The sequence below is a fragment of the Bactrocera neohumeralis genome, chromosome 5, assembly GCF_024586455.1.
Source record: "Bactrocera neohumeralis isolate Rockhampton chromosome 5, APGP_CSIRO_Bneo_wtdbg2-racon-allhic-juicebox.fasta_v2, whole genome shotgun sequence".
NCBI classification, from domain to species: Eukaryota; Metazoa; Arthropoda; class Insecta; order Diptera; family Tephritidae; genus Bactrocera; species Bactrocera neohumeralis.
Window position 1 is genome coordinate 35,981,008 of NC_065922.1, and position 25,037 is coordinate 36,006,044.

General features: G+C 35.2%; 1 protein-coding gene and 1 long non-coding RNA gene across 8 annotated transcripts in view; one reads left to right on the forward strand and one right to left on the reverse strand.

Annotated features, from left to right (window-relative positions):
• Window positions 1-25,037, forward strand: part of LOC126759875 (uncharacterized) — a 565,378-nt gene that overhangs the window by 539,307 nt on the left and 1,034 nt on the right. The window lies entirely within an intron of this gene.
• On the reverse strand, window positions 555-2,463 carry LOC126759873 (uncharacterized). Its single transcript, XM_050475053.1, has 2 exons — window positions 2,403-2,463; window positions 555-736 (listed from the first exon to the last, which is right to left on the reverse strand). Exons 1-2 carry the CDS (start codon window positions 2,461-2,463, stop codon window positions 555-557), a joined length of 243 nt encoding a protein of 80 aa, XP_050331010.1.

Here is a 25,037-nt window from a genome sequence, read left to right on the forward strand (position 1 = left end):
CTCGTTTTTCAAAACGCATAAGCTAAATCACCTTGTATTCAGGTTAATTTACACTTTTTGTCGGATTCCAGAAGAAGAAAGTAACTGGTGAATTGAAAAGTCCCCGACCTTAAACATAGACGCTACTAGAATTAATTGATATATTTATATTTTGGGATACGCATAATGTTATTGACGGATTCACCGAAAAACGAAAGTGTGTTTCACCAAGCCAATGAACTCCGTCAAATTAATTCTGCATCCACCGAACTCTTCAAATCTGCCCGCCAGGGACTATTTCCTGTTCTCAGATCTTAAAAAAATACTCATTAGGAAGCAATTTATATCGAATGAAGAGGTGATCGCCAAAACTGAGCTCCATTTTGAAGCAAAAGACAAATTGTACTACAAAAATGGTATCCAAAGATACCAAGGGTGGCTATAATCAGTTTATTATCATTGAAGTGAAATATGTGGAATAAAAAAAAAACGAATTTTCCCAAATAAGCTGTGCTTTTCCATGGTAGGTTGTAGACTTTTAAATTGACCTGTTGTATAAATCATATAAATCAGATTCAACGCTCTCTGCAACTGAGACCCTCCAAACGACAACAGTGTCTGGGGCAAGCAACTGCACGATAGACGCGTGGCGCTGTGTAGCATTCCGTAACCGGCATTTGACCAGGTGGCCGGCACTTGAGTTCACATATGCGTTGACCAGGATTCGTCAGAAATATGCGAATCCTACAAGTATTTGCTGTAATTAAGAAACAATAAAACAGAAAATTACTGTTTGTTTTTAGCTTTCTTTGAATTTTCGGAATATTATAAGGTTTTTAAAAAAAAAAACGAACTTTTGGGAAAAAATTACTTTTGCGTTTTGTTTAAACAGCTGAAACCCTCAAGCTGTGTTGACTAAGATATTTCCACACGTACATACATATGTATGTAGTTTTTCCTATAAATATGAGACGATAGAACCTATTACTCAATGCTAAGAATTCAATAAGCTTACTACAACAACTTTAATAAAGAAATTTTGTGTTTTCGTTTATAAAATTTATATTTCTAATATTTGTTTAAAAGAAGATGAGCAATATACATTCTTATGTATAGATTAATAACAGGCTCAGAGGCCTGATATAGTAACAAATCATCCATTAGACACCTAAATTATCCCTTCCTCAAGGATTCGCAACCACTGCCCGATCGACAGCAACCTGGTGGACATGTTTGTACCTTAATTGTTCTTACAGCCGTTATACACGCGCCTGGACGTGGTTTACAGTTACGTAAACATATGCGTTCACCAGCACGCAGATTCAATGTGTAGGGTTGGCAAATTTGTGCTGCACCGAAAATTGAAGAAGTTATGTGTTAATTAATGGATATTATATGAAGAGCAAATTATCTAAAAACAAGAAAAAACTGTAACTTCGGCTGCATCGAAACTATAATACTCTTCACCGATGCGTTTATTATAGCATAAAAGAGTATACAGAGAATATAGTGGTCTAGTCTGAACATTTTTTTCGGAGGTGGTAGCGATGCCTTAGGAAATATTCCATCCCAAAATACGGGCAAAAATCTTGTCAATTTAAAAAGTTTTCCATAGAAGGTCTTGAGTTTGAGCGGTCAGTTTATATGGCAGCTATATACTACAATTGTCAGATTTAGGCGGATTTGACAAATGAGCAGTTCCTTAATGAAAACGGACATGTGTGAAATTTCAGATCGATATCTCAAATCGTTCGACTATATACAGACAGATGGACAAACGAGCAATTCGTCATGCTGATCATTTATATACATACAAATGTGAATACTTTAGAGGGTATATATGTATATTAATATACCCTGTTCAGGGTATAATGACAATTTATATATAGTGTAACTCACAAGTATAAATTTTGAGAACTTCTCAATTCGCGTAAATAAAACATCTTTCAACAGGGCACTACAAAAGTAGACTGACAGGGACAGAAAACGACGCCATATTTTTTCCCGCTCTTTTGATACAATATTTCTATTCAGTAAGGCTTGCCATTTCATCAGGGAAAGATATACGACTCAACAACAAGTCGAAACTATTAAAATTTACAACCAAAATTAGCAGTCAGTGGCCTTTAAGATATATACTTCAAGCATAATAATTAAAAAATATATTTGATCGCTGATTTGATCTTTTTAGCAAAGTGCTAAATTTTTGTAGAATAGAAAATTTCTAAATTTCTATTTAACAAAAACCTATATTAGCTGTCACCATTACTTCCAGAACATAATGTTCGGAACCAAGTTTTTTTTTGAAATAAAAATTCCTTTCACTCTTAAATTCATGAAACTATTATTTATTCCACATGGAACAGAAATTCATAATTATGTATCCTTCATATGCATCCCTATACCATGTCAATGACACTCACCTTGAATTATTGCAATACCCAGTAGCAGTAAAATTACAGTTACGTAAACGAGTTTTGCCATTTTCTCGAATTATTTTTATACTTAATTATTGTGAAAGCGAAACTGTACTGTAAACTGAAAACCAGGATATGGCCTTTTATACTTAATTGAGACCAAAATGTTAAGGCGTAAGACTATTTAAATACAATACTCTTTAAATATTTAGTATTTATTGTTTTGTTGTGGCAATCAGAATTCAGTTTACTATATTTCTTTATGGCTTATTGTGAGTACAATGTATATTACCATTTCTTTTTCTTTTAAATCTCTAGTTCCGGGTTCAATACCTCTAAGACAGCAGATTCAAGTTCGTGAATAATTATTGTTATTGTCAGCTAGGTCGAGTATTCTTGAGAGTTATTCATAAAGTAAAGAAGTATTAATTTTGGCCACCTTATAGGTCGTAAATCAATAAATAACTCAGTCTTTGGAAAGAAAAATTTTCACAAATACCCATCGCAACATTTTCTTAGGTAGACCTTCCTGTCTGGTTAATCATATCTCCTTGATGTTTAAGTGATAAACTGTTTCTTGATAAGACTCGGTAAAAGCTTTCGTTTTTTTTTCATTTAGACAATACATATTTTGGAGTTGATCTTTTTGACAGCTGTTACTTGATTTATACTCAATTTGGTGTGCAATTTTATAATAAACAGACTCACTCTGCCACGGCGTGTGCAAATCGTGTAAATTTATTACCAAAATAATAATTCGGTTCGACATAATCGCTCAGCAGAGTCGGTAATTCAAGCAACCATGGATCGGTTTCGCACCACGTTTATTCCAGTGATTAATTCACATCCTCAGACCGTACCATGCGCACATGATGTGAAGAAGCCCCAAATGCTGCCACCCGCCATCTTGCGTAATAATTGAAATTGTGCCCGTACACTTTATGGAAAATTTTACAGAACGATCTCGGTTTGTGGACTTACAAAATCCAACTCGTGCAGAAATAAAAGCCGAACAATCATCAATTGCGTCGTGGGTCTAAATGCAGAAATGTCCGAGACGATTGACGCTTTGGAAGAGAATTCCATGCGTTATTGTTGACATACGACCCAATTGCTGCAAAAAGTGTCCCAAAATTATTTGGCCTCTCGAGCCAGACATGGCGGTAACTTGCCCGGAATCATTTTAAAATATGATAACAAAACCTTCAAAGCTACATGTATGAAAAACAACCTTTAAAAGCTGTATATCTTTAAAAGCTATATGAGTTATATCGCCATTCTACTGGAATCATCTACCACTTATATCATTTATATGAGCATGAAAGACGAAGAGGTTGCCAACCTCGGTAGCCATCACCACTATCCTATTGAAATTTATATGAATATGAGTAAAACTTTCACCAGGACAGATCCCCGCTCTCTTGACAGCCTCAAATTCATGCAGGATTACAGCGATTACTAAATCGGTTACATCTTCGTTGTTCTCAAATCTGTTTGGATGCGTGAATAGATAAAGGATGGCTTCGAGCTATATGGAAAAGTTCGAGCTGAATATATTGTTACGAATTCTTTATCGACTTTGGTTTTACACTTTTAGTTCAATTAATCATTTTCGAGCTGTCAATAAAGATGTGCTTGCTGCCTATAAATGTATATAAATACTAAGTCATGAAATATTAGACGGAAACTGCAAGGTTAGTGAATTGAAAGTGGGTCGGCCTACTGCTGAACAACTGAGTCTCTCAAAAACTTAGAAAAACATACTTCTGGCATAAGTTTTATCATAGGAGGTTGGCTGATTAATTTCCCGTAGGAGATTCGAAACAAAGTCCAAATTTTGTGGGAAGGCTAAATTAGTCTGGCCTTTCAATTATATAAAATTATTCTACATCAATGGAAATCTTTAATAATAATTAAAAAATGGTGAAAAGTGATAATATATTTGTAAAAAGCTAGTTATCTCCAATGACCACATTCCTGTTATACAATATATACCTATTTTTTTTTAATATTAAAATAAATATTTTAAAAATAGTTGTGTTAATAGTCTGATCTCACTTAACACTCAAATTCAAAAAACATATTATTCATTATTCAGCAATTTATTTATTTATTTAAGGAAATATTTACTGCTTCCCTTAAAGACATTTTACACATTTAAGTATACATCTGTACTATATATGCATCTCTCTACTTTCGTTAGTTCCGAACACTAACCCTTCCTCACGGGAATGCATCTATTGCCCGAGCGGCAACAACCGGCGGTGCAGGATTGTATTTGCGTGGGTCGATCAGCCGTTATGCAAGTGGTTCCTTTTGGTGGGCAATATGGTATACAGACGCGATGACCCTTCTTTAAGAAAAATGTTCGTTGCAGTTGACAATTTGGGGTTCTTTGTGCTGCAACAGAGAATACTTCTTTTTAGAAATACATATATATGAATATTTTATAGTTTTACTATTTTGTAAAATATTTAAAAATTTTTTTCAAATTAAAAAAAAAAATAATAAATTTTACCTACTTTGAACTAAAGCCAAACTTAAAATTAACAAAATGATAGTTATGTAGAAAAACTTCATTATTTTCAAGTGTGGTGGTTGATGGTTAAGCTTCAATATTTTAGACTGAAATATTGTAGACTGGCTTTCGACTCGCTTTTTATACGTGAAATGAAGCGGAAGTAATTTGTCAATAAAAAGAATAAAAATTAAAACCTTTTCAGTCAAAAGCCATTATTCTGCTGTTGTAGAATTTCCCCGTAGTAATCAATCTGAAAGACATTTTCGCATCCAAAACAGCTGTGGTTGAGGGCTTGTCTGAATTTTCTTTTGTTTTGTTTGTTTTAGCTTTTGGTACCTTTCACTTATAAATTGGCTGATTGATTGTTCTTTTACCGTTTATATTGTGATTAATCCATATATTTATCATTCACATGAGAAATTTTATCATATTTGACTAGGACTGACACAAATAAAATCAACTTTTTCACGTCTTTTAATACAAATATTTATTCTCGCCTTCAAAATTGGCTGCTGAGCCTCGGCTGAGATGGTCTTTTGGCACTTGAGATAATTTTATTTATTTATTTATTTATAATAATTCATATAACAAAAAGGAGTTTTATTATATAAATACATAAACGCAGCACTGGCTACGAGGCCTTCAGCCGTCTTGTAATTATAACTAGGTGAAAAATTCTATTTGCTAAGGGTTAGTAAAGATGTAAGTTGCTTAAATATGTTTTAACAAATCGTTGGTTTTTAAGAATCTATATATGTACATACAATCATAACGTTTTTTTCTGAAGGTTCACTTAGTAGTTTTATGAGGTCAATGTTGCCAGAGTTGTGGGCTGTTGAGTGAAGCATCGGACAGAGTGTGAGTAAGTGTTTGATAGAAGCGGTGTCATCGCAAAAGGGGCAAATGGATGGGCTTTTACCCGATAGTAAGTGGGCGTGTGTTATGATAGTGTGTCCAATTTTTTTTTTTGCTTTCGCCTTTTTTTTAGAATTTCTTCAATTGTGCATCAGTTTCGACGTCATATTCATAAGCCATATTCGTCGAATGTAGGGTTCTCAGCTACGTTCTCAAACATCTCATTTGCTATCTGTAAAACGGCGTCGTGTTTGTAAAAGATTCAGGTCATTTGATATGATTCATGGACACGATTCATACCCAAAACACCAAATGTGTTGAGCCGTTCCATAGACGGACACTGAGGTCTTCTGACGCTAAGACGATGATTTTCAAACAATATTTCTTTAACTTCTTTTCGATATTATACTCAATAACAGAAATGAATAGACGACTCGCATTAGACCAGTTTCCGATGACTTCTCGACCTCCATTGAATGCTTTGTGCCACTTTAATACTAGTATTCGTGATAAAGTAGACTCCACACAACACTTCTATGACAATGAACACAAAATTTCAAGCAAACTCGTTGTTCAGTTTTTCTCGTCGTAAAAATCGTTAGACAAGCTTTTCGTGCCGAACACATACTAATTGACATAACTTCACATGAACATAAAAAGGTGGTACCATAATATGAAAGAGAAATTATCAATTTGGTTCGTACGCGCTGTGTAAAAGGATCAGTCTGGGTCAAATTTGATCAGTTGCTGTTTTGTGCAAAATTCGAATAGCTCTCTCCAAATATAAGGGTATCAACTAAACATATTTTAGATTTAGTATTTTTATTATGGGGTTATTACACTTATTCTTTAGAAGTCTGGTTATTGTTTCCTTCAAAATTTTAAAGTCTCTTCGATCAATCCCTGGCAACTTATGGGCACTAGAATAACATAACGATTAAAAAATTGTCAGTGATCTACGAACAATATGTTATTCGTATATAAAAAGATAGGCCAGATTTTGCGAAGTTTAAGAAAAGATGATAGTAGAGAACCCACATAGTGTCTTAGATTTTCCAATCGTTTTAGGCCGTTTCTAAAGAAATTATTAAACCCAAGAATTACTTTAGCACCTGGAAATTCGCTTACACCTTAGCGTTCGATTCTCATTCATTAGATTTATTCACCATCCACTCTCACTGAACACGTAAATTTATGTGATAGAGTAGAGTTTGTTAAGAAAAACTTTTTTTTTTAATTTAATATAAGATTATGAACATCCTCGATCACCTTATTTATTCTTCTTTATATTTCTTTATTGCTTATCACATTCAACTCAATATAAATTTCAACAGTGCTCCCAATCAACCAATTCTCACAGTTGCCACACATTCACCATTACTATCCCGACAACAGAGTGGCGGGCACATAGCGATCGTGGCTGATCTTGACAGGTTAATGCACGTTCTTGCCGGTTCTCTCGGTGCACAATTGGGCTCGCAGACAGTTTCAAATCTATTCACCTGCATATCTAGCGGCGAACAGACCAAAGCTTGTGCTAAAAGACACCATAGATAATCAATAAGTTATCATATATACCGAATTAACTGTTATTGTAATTATTTATCACCATTTGCTACAGCGAGAAAAATAGCAGAAAATACCAAAGCTGCGTAAATATATTTCAACATTTCAACTGATCGTTCTAAATTGGGATGACACGCAATATACACTGAGATTTGATTTGATCACATACTTGTATATATACTTAGCATTTCGCATTTAATTTTGTAATATCGGTTGATGAACCACTTATAAATGCCTTTGAAATAATAATAACGCACACACGTGTTTTTCCAGTTGCTCTCAAAATTTTCGCTTTAACCGGTATTGATACTGTTTCTTTATACATACATACATATTTAAATGAAGCGAGCCACTCACGTGTGTTCAAGCTTTTCACCACACATTAATTTTTGAGGTTTTTGGTTTTGTGCCATGTATGTATGTTTGTATATTTATGCGCATGTGAAACCTGTGTCAGCTTTTGCTAACTTTAAGAGTAAGAACTTATTCCTTAATCACTAAGAGCTGTAGCCAGCCAGTGATTTTATATGGTCTTAAGGAAAGCTTAATTCAAATAGTAAAGCTCTTTTCATTGTTTCCGCCTTTTGTAAGCTTCATTAGTAAGCAGCTAATTGCGGTCATTATCTTGAACAGGGTATATTAAGTTTGCAACGATGTTTTTTAACACCCCAAAGGAAACGACGAAGATCCTATATGCATATACAATTAATCAGCATGACAAGCTGAGTTGATGTCAGTACATACGCGAACTTATATCTCAGGTTTTGGGATATTGGACTGAAATTCTTTTTCTAACCAAAACGCCACTCATTTAGCAAAACCGCCGATATAGGACAACGCTAGCATATACATAGCTACCATATAACTGGGCTATCAAACTAAAGCCCTTCTATGAAAAAGTAGGTATTTTATTCCTTTTATCCAAAGAAATTGATCGGAACACTATAGCATATGGTTGCTATACAAACTGAACGATTAAAATTAAGTTCTTGTAGGGAAACTTCTTATAGTTGTGAAGGAGTTTTTTGTTTTAATTATCATTAACATAGAGGTCTTTAAAATAGGCTTCCACGGCGGTGATAACTTTCTCACTTCTCGATTGTTCGGAGTTGGGACACAAAAACAAAAAATGAATCACCCTTCGATTTTAGATTAGAACTATAGTCTATTATGGCCTCTCCTATTATCACAAAACTTGATTTAAGCCCGTTGAATGAAAAATGCTAAATACAGCTCTTAGATTAATGGTTGTGAGCGTACTCTCTTACCGCTTTCATTTGCCTGAAAGCTTGACTCTTGCGATTGCATGGTAATGAAGGAGTAGTTATGTGCTCTGCTGTCTCTACCCCTTGCTTACAGAATCGACACAGATCTGTAGAACAGTATTCGAATCTTTGCAAATGACACCTCAACCTGCAGTGATCTCTATAAAACTCAACAAGCTGGTTTAATTTGTTGCTTGAAAGAACAATTAGTTGATTGATCCGTTTTGCATTGAACGCTCCCAGAACTAGCTTTGTCTGACGAAGACCGGGCATTTATTGCCTTATTCCATTTCCAAATCTACTAGTCCGGTTCCATTGAGGTTTTGATAGTAGCTATCTATGCGAACAAGCTAGGTGTCGGTTAATGTTTCTTGTGATTGTGATCAAATCAAACGGTGAGGCTAAATACTTTTCGTGCCGCTCTAGAATAGATAAATGATGCTTAGGATTTGCAGAGACGATTTCCAAATATGCTCAGAAAATTTTAAGGGGTTTTGAAGGCCTTTTATATATCAGATTACATATGTATTTGCTAAGGAGTGGCCGCTCTCCGAGATAGCTAGCAAAGTTATGCGTTAGATATTAAGGAAATCCGTTTCATTGGAGAATTAGATCCCATAATTATATCATAAATATCTATCACAGGTATACAGAGTGAGTTGAATTTCAGTGGTCTGCAATTCAATGTATCTTCAGCATAAGTCTTATAGAATTCAAACTGGTTGCGATTGAAAGACATCACTTTACGTTTAATATAGTATATCATCCAAAATATAGGTCTCTGATAAAATATTATTGATTATCTAGTGAACAATTGGTGTTGACTATGAATGTGCCTTGAATCTGAGTATGCTCGACGTAAGGGTATTTGACTACATCTACCGACTTTTCAAATGCATATCATTCTCTGTTCCTCCTTCAAGTAATTAGTCAAAAAGAGCTCTAATAACGAAATTTAATTTTCGGCCCGAAAGTATCCTAAATTGATAATAAAATTCGCTTATTCAAATAACTGAAAAGCCACTTTCAATAAAACTACAAGAAATATCATTTTTCAATCAGTGTTTTACATTATTTTACGGCAATTAAAACTTTTATTTAGCTGGGCTTTATTTGCCAACTCTTATCGCGACAACGCATTGGTTATTAGCATCCCGACAGCAGAGCGGGGGACATAATCGCACAGTCAGAACTCCTACGGATCTATAGCAGTCATTTGCCGGCTGCCTTGGCGCACAATTGCGTTGACAGGCTCTTTGGCCTCTAGTGATGATAGTAAGCGTAGGCTCGCAGTTCGGTAGTTGCGCTACAAAACAATTTAAATATTCATGTATCATACTATGTTTTTTGGAAAAATATAAATTTTCAAAAATTCATTGATTCACCTTTAGCAACAGCACTGAAGATAGCGAAAATAAGTAAAGCCCCGTAAAATTGTTTAAGCATTTTTAAATGTTCAGTTTCTACCTTTCGAAGTCCGAATAAGCTCTGAGTTTTAAAATATATAAATCGCATACAAATAGTATAGTGAACACTTTTTCATTTTTCATCTATAGTATTACTCGGTTTTGTTATATAAGTAGTACTTTAAAAAACAATAACTTTTATAACAGGCCATTAAGTTGCATTTGGGTCATTGCTGCTTTTCTACAATTTAATAATACAACTTTTTGAATAAGACATATTGTAAAAACCAGAAGTTCGTATATTGGAGAACAATAATAAATCAGATTTTATAGTTTTATGCTTCAAAACACATACTCATGACGTTACACTAGTTAACACCAACGTGATTAATTTACTCAACCAAAATACTAAAAAAATATTTTTTCAAATGCTGTCCGATTTTCAAGCTATGAAACTAGAAATAAAAAACTGGTTATAATTTAAATGTTCAATTTTTCTTTTTTTTTTTGCATCAGTGCGTACGTACCTTTTATTTCCATAAATACAAGTTACAAATTCTGATTCCTCATACCTTAAAACGTCTAAAACTTAAACTCGATTAGTTTATTATTCAGACTTTCAGAAAACAATTTCATTCAAAGTAACAGGAATTGAAAATTCTATCGGTTTAAATTCCTACTGATTTCGAAATATCATTATCAGTAACTGTTGCTACAATGGAAAGGTTTCCCTTCGTTGTTCGTAACGAGAGCGCTAAGAACGACTCCAACGGCAGCTCTTGAACTAGTCCTAAACCTTTAGATCTCTTCATTGAAATCTGAAGACCCGCAGAGCTAGCCCACCAGCCAACTCCAGAGTAAAGACTAAGTGAACAGCCAAGCATATCGGCCAGCTGCGTCTTGGAAATCGGGACAGCAGTGTAAATTGCCCCCAGAACCAAGCTTGCTTCTCCATCTACTGAATACCACACAAAGACATAGAGGTCAGTGATATAGTGGGCGAGATTGCCAAGAGTGGGGGACGACAATCAGCTGAAAACGTGATCAAAATTAAAATTAATGCACTGTCTATACGACGATCTGAGCAGGAACATGGCAATCAAAAAAAAAAACGCGATAGAACGATCTACCTGGATGCAAAACTGCAAAAGTCATCCGTAAAACGGTAGCTCGAAAATATACAAAGCTCCTATTGATACTCGGACTGTAGGAACATGATTATACAAGAACATGGCACGCCTGCAGATGGGGTTGACAGGTCGAGAAAACTGCAGGTAATGTCTAGAGCACGGCATCTGGAAAACAATGATCGGCAAGGCTGCGCTTTAAACAATTAGAAGCACCACAGTATTAGACACTGGAATAGGTATCGTTAGAATCTGTTGAAATTCACGTCAAGCACAAGTAACTTAAAGAAAAACTAATACTCATGAACTTCGTAATGAAACTCCCTCTAGTATCGCAAATGATGAAAGCAAGTCTATGCGTGGCTCATTAGCCTATCAGACAAACCAAACCTAACCTATAGCTGATGAAGCCATAACGTTTTCTTCTGGTGCTTAGCGATACGGATCAAACTGTAACTCCAAGAAAGGTGTTGGCATTTTTCGTCTATATCGTTAATTTTTGCACACTATTTCTTTGTATAACGGAATCGAAAGGTTTGTGCATTCAAGATTTTCGGTTATGTTCCTAAGTATTTAGCAACTTTATTATAAGTTGATAGAACGTTTTACGCGGGGTATACTTACAGTTGGCTTAAATAAACAGTATTAACAGCTTATATGTAGACCAATGTATGTCAAAGTTTAGAAAAAATTCACTCTAACTTTTAAGCCGACGCATCTATGAATTCTGTCGAAAGGACGAACTAGAAAAGAATACAAAAACCAGCAACTCATTAATATTAAAAGCGCTTAATACTTATGAAAAGAATTATACAAGTAAGCTTTTCAACATCTTCATTGAACTTAAAGCTTTCAAGCGAAAGTTTTAACAAACAAAGCTTTTGAGTATATAAAGTTCGTACTGAAACCGGAAGTAGTTAATACACTGATTTTCAAAACTTGAAATCAATTTGAGTTGCTGTCAAACATATTTTAGTTAATTTTAAACAAAAATGTTTTTGTTATAATTCATTTATTCAACACTCGAGCGGAACACAGTTTATCCAGGTCTTTTCTCTGGAACACATTTGTTCTCAGAACGACAACAGCCGTGTCGGCATACTGGTAATCGAATGTCCTTTGTGGCAGTTACACAAAGAAAGCGAGGCAATCTTGGTGGGCAATTCAGTTGGCAGTAGCGTTGGCCACGAAGTAAGGAAATGATTTGAGGCGTACAATTTGGGATTTGCGCTTAAAAAAGTTATTTACCAATATAAATTATTATAAAATATGAACACTATTTACATACCTTTAATCACAACAATGCAGATAAAAGCAAAGCTTAAAATAAACAGCAAATTTTTTGTCATTTTTGACAATATTACGTTGTAGGCTGCGAAGTGTAAGACTCCAGTACGCGATATTCAAGCTTCCGCATAGCCTTTTATACAAACAATTCAACTATATGTATACCCATAATGTAAATATTTTGACAGCAATACTATATGTCTTACCTATTCATAAAATGTCTGGGTAATTGTTCACATTTTATTATTAATTTCAGACAGCAATTGTACAAATATTATGCAGATTTAATGAATATTTACGGCGGCGAGAAAAGAGAAAGTATCATCAGCACAAACATAAATAACAAAACAACTTATCTATTTTTTTACTATAAAAATAAGAGTGTAAAATAATTTATAAAAATATAATACAGAAAAAGTTTTGTTGCAAGGAAATCGCAAAATCCTTCTTAAAACTTTACTCTCGAGTACTAACAGACAAACTTCATCTTAAAATACACCCTTTTTAATTAACCTTGTCTTAATTTATTATTAAATAGATTTTCTATGTTCAAGTACTACTTGGTTTAAAAGTCTCAAGCCTTTCATTTGCAGAAGCTATTGGTTCTCAAGGATGAAAAACTTGTCAAACCCAATATTTTCGGCTAAGCTTTCTCGCGACCGTTCTGATATTGCGACACTTAAGGAGACATACTACTATGAGCAAAAAATAGTAAGACTTTGTTCATAGTCTTAAAATTCTTAATTTATTCTTCAAAATCGCCGTCTCCCTCAAAGTCATCCCCCTTGGGCCCAATACACTTGTGCCAAAGTTTTTTCCAATCATCGAAACAGTTGTTAAAGTCATTTTCCAGTGTACTCGTAGCCTTAATGCGCGTAGCGATTCACGTTTAATAAACTCTTACTTTAAATTTCAGCATTTTATTTATTTTAATACACGTCGTTCTTACTGGCAGACGCTTAAATATACATACATACATATAATTACATATCAGAACTTCCGACTTTTGAGCTTACATTATTCCCAACTGTGCTTAAGAGTGCTGAGGAGTTAAGATTACAAAGGAATCTGTTTCTTTTCCACTCATTTACCTTGTATAACTGTCAAGCTGAGCATACTCAATAATAAAAGTAAGCAATATTTCGACATCTTAACTGGGACGAGCTTAATTCGTAATGACTCTGTTAAGCCTTTCGCTTGAGCTATTTATACAATAATCCATTCTTTCAGTTAAAGAATTATATTGATTTTGCTGGTCGTTGACATAACGAGAACAAAATGAATGAATAATAATGACAGCAGGTCAGGCAAAGTTCCCAATATCGTGGATGGTAACATTAGCTTAACGCAGGTAAATTATTTTTAACGGTTTTAAGGGTATGTTTATACATATTTTAAGAACTCACAGTAAAATAACATCCCAAATATAGTCTTTCTGTTAAACAGTTTATAAACATTTTATTATGTTTCCGTGTTTTAGAGATAATACTCGCAAAAAAATATGTATTTTATATATAATAAACAAATTTAAAGATCGGTGTATTCTCTTAAAACTTTCGTTTTCTGATCGACACACAACTATCGCCAAGTTGACAGCAACCCACGGGGCATACGCTAACACGAGAGGATAAGTTAACTTTTTTGCACTCATTTCGCACACCTGCTTTCACACAGATTCGGCGACAAAATTGTTGCCCACGCCGCAGAGATAAAGTCTTAGACCTGCATCGTACATTTTGAGCTGCAACTATAATTGTACAAGAATGAAATTAGTCACAACTATGTTTAAGATTTTAAATTAATCTTCTCATTTACCTTGTATAACTGCCAAGCTGAGTATACCCAATAATAAAAGTAAGCAATATTTCGACATCTTGTTACAGACAAGCTTAATTCTTAATAACTGTGTAAAGTCTTTCGCTTGAGCTATTTATATAGTCATCTGTTCTTTCATTCAAAAAAATCCTATTTATTCTACTGGTCATTGACATAATAAGAACAAAATGACAGAAAGATAATGGCAGAAGTTTGGCCAGGCGTCTTACAGTTTTCGGATCGCAGCCTATTTAAACCACACAATTCGGCAAACTCAATTCTTCACATACAGGGTGGGACAAATTTTACAACACAATATTTCGAAAATGGTTTACAATGCTTCATTTAAATTTTTTTGGCATTCTTCAATATTGAACTAACCCATGCGACATGAGAGTACGTATACAATTTTATAGTTACCAGCAAATATCCTTTGTTTATCACCACTTTTTAAAATTGGTAGATTTAAATCTTTAGAACGATTATATTACTATCCCCGTGCTTGCTGTCGCTTAGATCGTGTTTTTTTAATCACTCAAATGTGTTTGGAGCAAATTGTTGATCAATTTAGTCATTGAAATACTTGCTGAATCACTTTCGACCACTTTCTTTTAAGCCTAAGGTTGTCGAAGTATACTCTAAACAAGAAAAACCAATCACAAGTGCTTAGGATACAATAGGTCATAGATTGCAGTGAAAAAGTTCAATCATCATTCTTTATAACAAAAAAGATTATAAAGAGATCTTGATTTTGATTGGTAAGCTTGAATTTCAGCTATATTCTATAGGAGTCCGATCCGATCGATTTCTTCGAAGAGATCTTGTCAAATAAAAGAGTCTTCCATAAAATAATGATAGCTATATGCAACGAGTATGATATGAGCAGTATGAGCCCAATTGTGAATCCTTCAGCAAATAAGCCATTGGCGTTACTTGTAGTTGTGTAAAATTGAATTTGAAAATGCTTCCGTTGGATCTCTGGAATGAGGAGAAAGAAAGCTTGGAAGACTGGAATGCATTATGTTAATTTAAGATACATATAAAAACCCATGTTTAGTTTTTTCACCAGCAATGTCTCCAAGTTATTTCGAATCATTTGAAAATAAAAAAAAATGCTAAACATTTTTCTTTCCTAGTTCGGGTTATACATTTTACAAACAAATATATTTGTTTATATCGTCACCTAAAATGCAAAACAACGAATATCCGAAATTGATTTTTGCTTCTGTTCGCTATCATATAATCAAGTATATCACATAAAATTTTTTAACTCAATTGTTGTTTTAATATGAGTGGTTTAAATCATGTGTAGAAGTTCACCGTGAGGAAAATCTTTCATTTAGTATTATGGCTATCCCCGTCTTTCATTGTTCCTTGAACTTTTCTCTCGAAAACATACGTGTCATCGCTTTTTACCCCCATGAAGAGCTACAACCAGCCTCGGATGAGAGACCCCCCTTTTGATGACGACCATGGCAAACGAAATAAGGACTACGAATTGAGGGCATGCACCTGGAATGTCCGGTCCCTTAATTGGGAAGGTGCCGCTGCCCAGCTGGTTGATGTCCTCGTAAAGACAAAGGCTGACATCACCGCCGTCCAAAAAATGCGATGGACGGGACAAGGACAGAGACGAGTAGGTCCTTGTGACATTTACTACAGTGGCCATATAAAGGAGCGCAAGTTTGGTGTAGGATTCGTGGTGGGAGAGAGACTCCGTCGCCGAGTACTATCACTGCGGTGAATGAACGTCTAGCCACAATCCGCATCAAAGCGAGGTTCTTCAACATATCGCTGATTTGCGCCCACGCCCCGACGGAAGAGAAGGACGATGTGACCTGCCTTCTATGAGCGCTTGGAGCGCGCTTATGAGAGCTGCCCTGCCACGATGTCAAAATCGTGCTTGGCGACTTTAACGCCAGGGTGGGCAAAGAAGGTATATTTGCACTACGGTCGGTAAATTCAGCCTCCACGACGAAACATCCCCAAATGGGTTGAGGCTGATTGACTTCTTGCCCGAAATATGGTTATCTGTAGTACTAGATTCCAGCATGAAGATTCATCAAGCTACCTGGCTGTCTCCGGATCGAATCTTTACCAACCAGATCGATCATTTTGATAGACGGAAGACACGTCTCCAGTGTTTTAGATGTGCGTGCGCTCGAGGTAGCACACCTAACATCGACTCGGACCACTATCTTGTTGCAGCTAAGATTCGCACCCGCCTCTGTGCAGCAAAAAACGCGCGCCACCAAACACAAGGAAGGTTCGACGTCGAGAAGCTGCAATCACAACAGACAGCCGAACGATTTTCTACTCGGCTTGCACTCCTGCTCTCTGAGAGCACTCGTCAACAACTCGGTATAAGGGAACTGTGGGACGGCATTTCAAACTCCTTACGTACAGCTGCAACCGAAACCATTGGTTTTCGGAAAGTGCAAAAGAACAGCTGGTACGACGAGGAGTGCCGTAACGCAACGGAGAGAAAACAGGCTGCCTACCTCGCAACGTTACGATCGACCACTACACGTGCGGGATGGGATAGATACCGAGAGTTAAGCCATTTTGAAATGCGTGAGTACGAAGAGCTTGATAAGCTGGCCGACAGGGGTTGCTCGAAAATTCTACGAAAAAAAAATTGAATTTGAAAATGCTTCTCTTGCCCTGTTGGATCTCTCGATGAATGGAGCAGACGTTCCATTAACCATGAGAAGTTCTAGCAATTTCCCGCCTGGTTGGGGCCGACGGATTTGGAATGCAGCTATTGATTAATTTAAGATCCATAAAACACAATCTGCCAACTACCGTGGGAAACCCAACATCGTTTAGTATTTGTGAAAGATTTCACCAACAAACTGAATGCTTTTCCAAGTTATTTCGAATCATTTGAAAATAAAAATGCTAAACATTTTTCAAAAGAGAAATTGATTATGCTCTGACGTTAAAAGATTCCTCGGGAAGGTCTCTCTCCCAGCCGTAACACGATTCACCCTATCGTCTCTTCCTTGTCAACCATGCTCCTAGTTCCAGAACATAACCACAGAGGTTTATATTACATAAAAATATTTTGTTTATATCGTCTCCAGAAATGCAAAACAACGAATCATCAAAAAAATCGAAATTGATTTTTTTATTGCTTACGATTCCCTACATCATATAACATACAAGTATATCTAGCATAAAATTTTCAGCTTCCGCTGTCAGATATAACCACTTTATAACCAAAAATGTTGTTTTAATATGAGTGGTTTCGATTATATCGTTTTTCTTTCGCCTGCAAAGTTATGAAAAGTGATGTTACGTTATTTTGCATTTTAGGTGACAATATCCTTTTTCATATATCTTCTTTAACAATATTTTGCTATGCGAATGATATTTTATACTTATGAATCCGAAATGATTATCTAAGCATTTTTCCTGTGTACAGGATATGATCTATTTGATTTTTATTCTCAAAAAAGCGAAAAACAAATCATAAGACCTGATTTCATCTTACATATTATATATAAAATATCGTCCATTTCTTTATAAAAAATCGTCTATACATTTTTATTGTTTTGTGCACAACGTTTGCAACTTTATTATTAGCAATATATTTCCAAATTTTTTTTATCATTAAAATGTACGACAATTGTCGCCGATGCGACAACAATATGGCGGGCATAACCTAATGGTTTGCACAATTCGTACAGTGGCGCATAAGATAGGCAAACGGTTTGGAGGGCATTGTCGCTCACAAAGTCGTTGACCGGCACGAGCTTTGATGGCTATTCGTTGGCACACACGGTTTTGAGCTGGAAGAAAAGAAAGCGTTTTAGAATAGGATTTTTTTATTTTAATATTTAAAAGGATAGTGATTACCCTGCACTGTAATCAAAGTGAGAACCCATACTAGGCATAATATATTAAAAGCTTTTGCCATTTTTTAAAGTAATCGATCTGGTCTTGATGGTTTCAATGGTTGATTATTCACTGAAATTATTTGAGCAAATGTCTGTGCTTAAATAGTCTGAACTTCAGCAGCTGAATTGGTATATGTATATGTACATAAGATATAATTCATTACAATACCAAAAAATCATGACCGTTAACTGTTATTTAATTGATTTCAGTACTAGTGACATTTGGTTCTGCTCATTTCCGCTTTAAGGAAAGAACTAAATTTTTGTATTAATTCGAAGTAATTATTTAGATCGATTCAACTTTCTCTATCATGGTGCTTTGCATCCTTTATAAAATTGTTGATACTGTTACACTCAACTTCTAATATATAAAATTCCCACAGAAATACTTGGTAGGAGACTTAACAATTCGCCTACTTTATTCTTAATACAACTTTAGTACAAAAAGCAAGGCCTCAAAAATTTATAACTCTCCTCTGATCTTGATATTATCTAGAAAATAAAGTAATAATAATGATCCTCGAACTTATTGACAAATGCACGAAGAATAAATCGTTGGAACATACAATTTTTTATATCGTTATCCCAAATAGTTTTTAGGTTATATTTGTGTAATTTGTAGCCGCGGAGTACAATCACCTCCATCAGTTCATCTTTAAAGAAGTTTTTCTCAAAGCTCAATTTTTCAAATTTGCCTGAGCGATTACTCGAGACAAATGATCCGATCACTATCAAGTTTTTTCTGCAAGTTCAGTTTAGTTCTCCATACAGTCATCTACCAGTAGTTTTAAGTGGTCTAAAACGGCCAAAATTTTGTGTAAAATTCATTTTTTTCTGAAACGTTGTAATTTTATTTTTTCGAACACACTTACAATATATTCTAGTAGATAATTTTTTCATAGTTTCATCCACGGAGAGAACTGGAATCATTGCAGCATTGGGAGACCTTTTTAGCGCCGTCGAAGATCGCACATAACTCGAAAAATATTAAATTTTTTTCTTCAAAAATCGTCTTTTATAAAACTGTTCCTTTAATATTCCGCTATATATGTGGGTCTCAATTTAATATAGCATCTTTCAAAAGATCTCACGTACCTTTAATATAATCATACTTCTTTAATTAAAAAGTTCGAATTGCTCAAGAAAAGCGGATTCTTCTACTAAATACACTTGAATATATGGTATAAAGTAGGCCCAATTGAGTCATAGGTCTATGTCTTGGTTACAAAGTCTTAATTACTTATGTGGCTTTAAAGCTTTTATTCAGTTTTAAAGGGTGATCCATTTCGAGATTCCCTACTTATTTGTCAAATTTAATGGGGAATGTTTATTATCATTCGAAACAACATTCTTTGGCATTAATTTTTTTAAGATTATCTCCTTCAAGTGTTGGCCGCGGCTATGTCTCAGATGGCCCATCCGTTGAGTCCAATTTTCGATGACTCGGCAGTTCGACTAGTAACTGGCGGATGACACGCGTTATGTTTTGTTTCAAGGACTGAATCGAAGCGTATTATCCGCATAGACTTTAAACTTTAAATATACCCAACGGTGTGATATCACACGATCTTGGTGGCCAATTGACCGGCCCAAAACGTGAAATTATTTGCTTACCGAAGTGTTCTCTCAATAAATCCATTAATTGATATAATGTGGGGGAAGTGGCGCCGTCTTGTTGAAACCAAATGTTGCCGAGATCACGAGCTTCAATTTCGGACATCAAATAGTCGGTTATCATGGCGCAATAACGGTCGCCATTGACGGTTACATTCTCACCGGCATCTTTTTTGGTGAAATATGGGCTAATGATTCCACCGGCCCACAAACCTCACCAAACCATTGTTTTGTCTAGCAGAAATGGCAGCTCTTGAATCTCTTCAAGTTGTTCTTCGTCGCACATGTAGTAATTTTGGTTTTTTACGTACCCATTGAGCCAGAATCGACTCTCCAGGGTCTTCGTGTATACTCCCAGCTTTGGTTGCTTTATTTTCTTCATTGCGAAAAATAAAATTACCGTCAGAAACAGTTTTCTCTTTAAAGAAGTCTAAAAAAATATTTGCTAAATATATTTTTAGTCTCTAAAAGATGCAGGGTTTTGGGGATGTTATGGTTGAAATATGCTGCCATACATATATATACATGTATTATTAAACAATATACATATATTTTATTATTCGTTGTTGTTTACCGTAACTTAGCGCCAACAAGAAAACATTGGTAACTAAAACATCTGTTTAAAGAAGAGGCGTAAAAGAGCAACAATAATATAGGTATTGATAAAATACAACAATAAATATGCAGAAGAATTGACTTAAAATTTAAAAGAATTTCATTTGATTACGGGCTCTTATAAAATATTATTTATGTTTTCCATGGATTAAATTAAAGATCAATTAATCAGTAAACAAATCAAAAAACAAAACAACTTCGAACAACACAAATATGTAGACTTCAACTGAAAATCCCTATAAATACGCTAAACAGTATATTTAGCATTATTATTCTACTATTTATTTTAAATTTAACATCAAACCGGAGCAGTTGAGTTATTCGAGCGCAACATGAAATTACTCGCTTGGATTTTGTTATTTTGCCTGACTGCCACCGCTTTCGGTAAGCGCTTCATATTCGCATATTACCGTAACGATTTTCATATCGAATATTTTGCTATATAATGTTTACCTTTAGGGCAAAATACTTACTGTCGTATGAGGTCCGTTAAAATAACTGTAACTCGAAGAGTTTGTCAACGATCCTGCATTCCGATCCAGGGCCAATCCACTGTTTGTGCTACAGCAAGAGCTGGCCAAACCATTTTGCTCTGTCCGCCGACATGCTGTCGCATGGGCACTTCCTGTCATCAACTGTACAAAGTATGAGGGGCGCAATAAAAATATGTTAGAAAATTACAAATAATATAGTAGCTGTGACTGTAAATATAAACAAGTATTCCTCAATTTTCAAATTTTCTTTTAATTGAATGGGGATTAATTAAAAGAACGAATTCGAAGGGGTATTTGTTGGCCGCTACCATTTTTGAATAAAAACAGAAAATAGTAATATACTATTAATATATGAGAGTGGTTTGGGTACCTGGCCACAGCAATATTACAGGAAACTTGAAAGCTGGTGCGCTTAGCTTAGTGACAGGTACCTCAATCTCAAGATCAGCGGAATGGGAACGACTAGGAGCTCCGTTTGCTTCTTGTGGACAGGAGTTTTTCGTATGGCTTCACAAAGGACTGCATTTCAAAGTCTGAGTGCAATCCCACGCCGAAGGATCAACTATCTAACTAACCTAATATATAAGGTCTTAGTAAAAAGAAATCCATTATTTATTAACAGCCAATTATAAGCAATTTTCGTATCATCTATTCCGTTTCCACGCGAGTTAACGTAAAAAAACTTCATAAACCACATTTCCATCTGCAAATCACTGCTGAATCGCAAAAAAATCGATCCATTTCTTGAGCTGACGGATAATGGCAATAAAAAGTGGGTCATGCGAAGATAGTCGTGGTGGATTGGCAGTGAGCCGGCACAAAAGGTCGGGAAGGGTTTCTTGTGGGTTTGGTGGGAATGTCAGTTGATCATCCTCTGATGTTCTCCTTGAGCCAAACTTTCACTTCAGACTTGTACTCCATTATGTAGTGGGACCTTAAAAAGGAAGGAATTACAATCCATCATTAAATGACAGAATAGGGATTCGCCAGAAGCTCTAGAAGTTTCTTTTGGTAGTTTTAACGAACCCACGTTATACTCGTAGTTCGATTCCAATCTGACTTTTGATTTCAAAACAATTGTTCCTTTTATTAATACTATTATGTGTTTAAAAAAAAAAGTTAACTTGACCCCAATACAATGATTTCAATGAAAATTATTTTGTAAGGTCAGCTGTTTTTATAAAATTACTATAAAAGGGTGAACTGTTATAATTTTGTCCTCATATGAAGTAACGGTTTATTAAGAAAATGTGCAAATTTAAAATCATACTAATTTTTGCTGCTTTATTGAGCCTTACTGCGGTTGTCAAAGGTTCGTAATATTTCATTGTTTTAAGAAGGGTTTCGCGCACTTTCGAGTTATAAAGGGTGACCCATTTCGAGGTTCATTACGTTTTTGAGAAAAACACAGAAACTTCAAATTTAATGGGGAATGTTTATTATCATTAGAAATAATATTCTTTGGTATTTATTTTTTGAAGATTATCTCTTTCAAATGTTGGCCGCGACTACGTCTCAGATGGTCCATCCGTTGAGTCCAATTTTCGATTACTCGTTCGTCTAACGGTGTGATATTACACGATCTCGGTGGCCAATCGACCGGCCTAAAACATGAAATTATCTGCTCACCGAAGTGTTCTCTCAATAAATCCATTGATTGATGCGATGTGTGGAAAGTGGCGCCGTTTTGTTGAAATCAAATGTCGACGAGATCACGAGCTTAAATTTCAGTCATCAAATAGTCGGTTGTCATGGCGTGATAACGGTCTCCATTGCCTGTTGCGTTCTCACTGGCATCATTTTTGAAGAAACATGGACCGATGATTCCACCGGCCCAAAAACCACACCAAACCGTTGTTTTTTTGGATGAAATTACAGCTCTTAAATCTCTTCGGGTTGCTATTCGTCCCAAATGCGGAAATTTTGCTTGGTTACATGCCCATTGAGTGAGAAATGAGCCTCATCGCTGAACAAAATTTGGCACGAATACGTGGGATCTTCTTGGAACATTTCAAGAGCCCATAGAGCAAAGCGTTTTCACTTGAGAAGGTCGAGTGGCTTCAGTTCTCGCACAAGCTGTATTTTGTATGCTTTCAATTTAAGATCTCGATGTAAAATGCGTCAAGTCGTTCCATATGTCAGTCCGAGTTGCTAAGAATGGCGTCGAATCGACTCTCCACAGTCTTAGTGTACATTCTCAGCTACGGCTGCTATAATGCGCTCCGTGTCTAATTACTTACTATTAAATTGAAGCATATTCCCTTGGATCTTATTATTCCTATTATATAGAATTTGCTTGGCTGCTTTTGCAGACTTAAGTTTAACTTATGTTATTTACATGTGTATTTTCATAGCTAATGGCGGACCACGCCGTTGTTCCGGTAGCCGAAATGAGATCTACTTAAATCCCGGACCGAACTGTGAAAGAACCTGCCTTGACTTGAATGCGGAATGTTTTAAGGTGTACGTTAGGCCACCGTCGGGCTGTTATTGTCGTGAAGGCTTTGCGCGCAACGAAGCAGGGCGCTGTATACCCATACGATTATGCCGTCAAGCAAAATAAGTGTTTTCTTTTCTTAAAAATAATAATAAAAAAACTAAATAAATAAAAACAGATTACTTTTAAGGAATTTAGTAAAGAAAAAACGGAAAATTTTATTTTTAATTAAGTACAATCAGATGATTTTTGGATGTAATAAGCAAAATAATGGGATAACGATTTTGGAGGAATATTTATTTCAGGAAAAACTCAAAAGTGTTTATATAAAGGTTATTAGAAGGCTTTTACAATGAATAAGAATATCATTTTTGCACTAAAAACATTAAAATTTAATTCTTTTATCATCACTACTCATTTAAGTTTGAAAAACCCACCGACAGGTCGAACCCAGACGACAGCAGTTCAGCGGACAGAGTCTAACAGTGGTTGCAATACGTGCTGTGGCGCAACGCATAGCAGCGGTGGACCCTGGTCCCGTAAGACATTGGCGTTCACAAATCCTTTGACCAGCCGAAACGCTATATATGCGCGGCTGGCAACCAGGTTGAGCTACATAAAAATAAAGCAAAATAAAATAAAAGGGAAAAGGATTGAATAAAAGAAGAAATTGCAAATTGTTAAGAAATAAATTTTATATTATTATTATATTCATAAAAATTATATATTTTACCCATAACTGCAGTTATGCCCAAAACACACAGTAGAGCCAGCAAAAATTTAATATTGTGCATTTTCTCTCTGAAGATTTGAGCGTTGACCGTAAATCCAATGTCCAACAGCGAACTGTCTACTAAAAGTATAGAATATGGTTCATTTAAGGAAGTAAGTTGCCTCAACCACTGAATTGCGAAGTCTGAAATAATCAAAACAGCTGCGCCATTATTAACTTTATTCTTATTAAAATGTAATAACATTCCATTTATCTGGTGACTACAATGGTTGAAGTGTAATAATGATAAAAATTTTTCTTTACCTACAACGCAGTAAAATAAACAAACAGTTGTTTTAACTAAATTTAACAATCGCTGCAGTTTAATTGGAATACCGTTCAGAGGCTACTACAAAGAAAATAGTAAAAAGAATCAAATAAGTAACCGGTTCGGCCCCAAAATTATAGGGTACTTGTACCAAGTCTGCTCATTTTGATTTTATTCTTTGAATATAAGAGAAACAAATAACCGGATCGCTTCTTGTTAGAGGATACTTGTACCAAACGTCTCCCTTTCGATAGAGCCCTCAACGATCATGATGGGTCTATAAATAGAGAAGTTATTCGATGAAAATAGTCGATAGTACCCCTACTACTCGTTCATGTGCGCCTGGTAGAAACTCCGAATTTATGTTTAAGAGGGTATTCTAGTCTGGAGGCATGAATTTTCAGGTAATTTTTGAAGTGTCCTAAAATAATTTTCATCCCAGCAAACTGAACCCAAAAGAATCATTAATCAAGAATAATGTAACAATGTCTGGTTCTACGAAAAAGTTGGGAATTTTTTTCACAAAATGGCCAAAAAAAATTTTGTGTACCACTTTTTTGGACTGTTTAAATTTTTTTAAAAATAGTAAAAATTGATTATTTGGGGATATAGATAGTTCCCGACGTAAAAGTCTCTAAAAATTTCAGATAAATCACTTCAGTAAAACCAAAGAAATCCTTCGAATTTTTTTTTTGAA

Excerpts from the sequence above, each read along its gene's own strand:
- LOC126759873 (XM_050475053.1), bottom strand. The coding sequence starts at position 2,463 with ATGGCAAAACTCGTTTACGTAACTGTAATTTTACTGCTACTGGGTATT. Across the intron at positions 737-2,402 it reads GGGTATTGCAATAATTCAAG|CAAATACTTGTAGGATTCGC; the intron begins GTGAGTGTCATT and ends TCTTAATTACAG.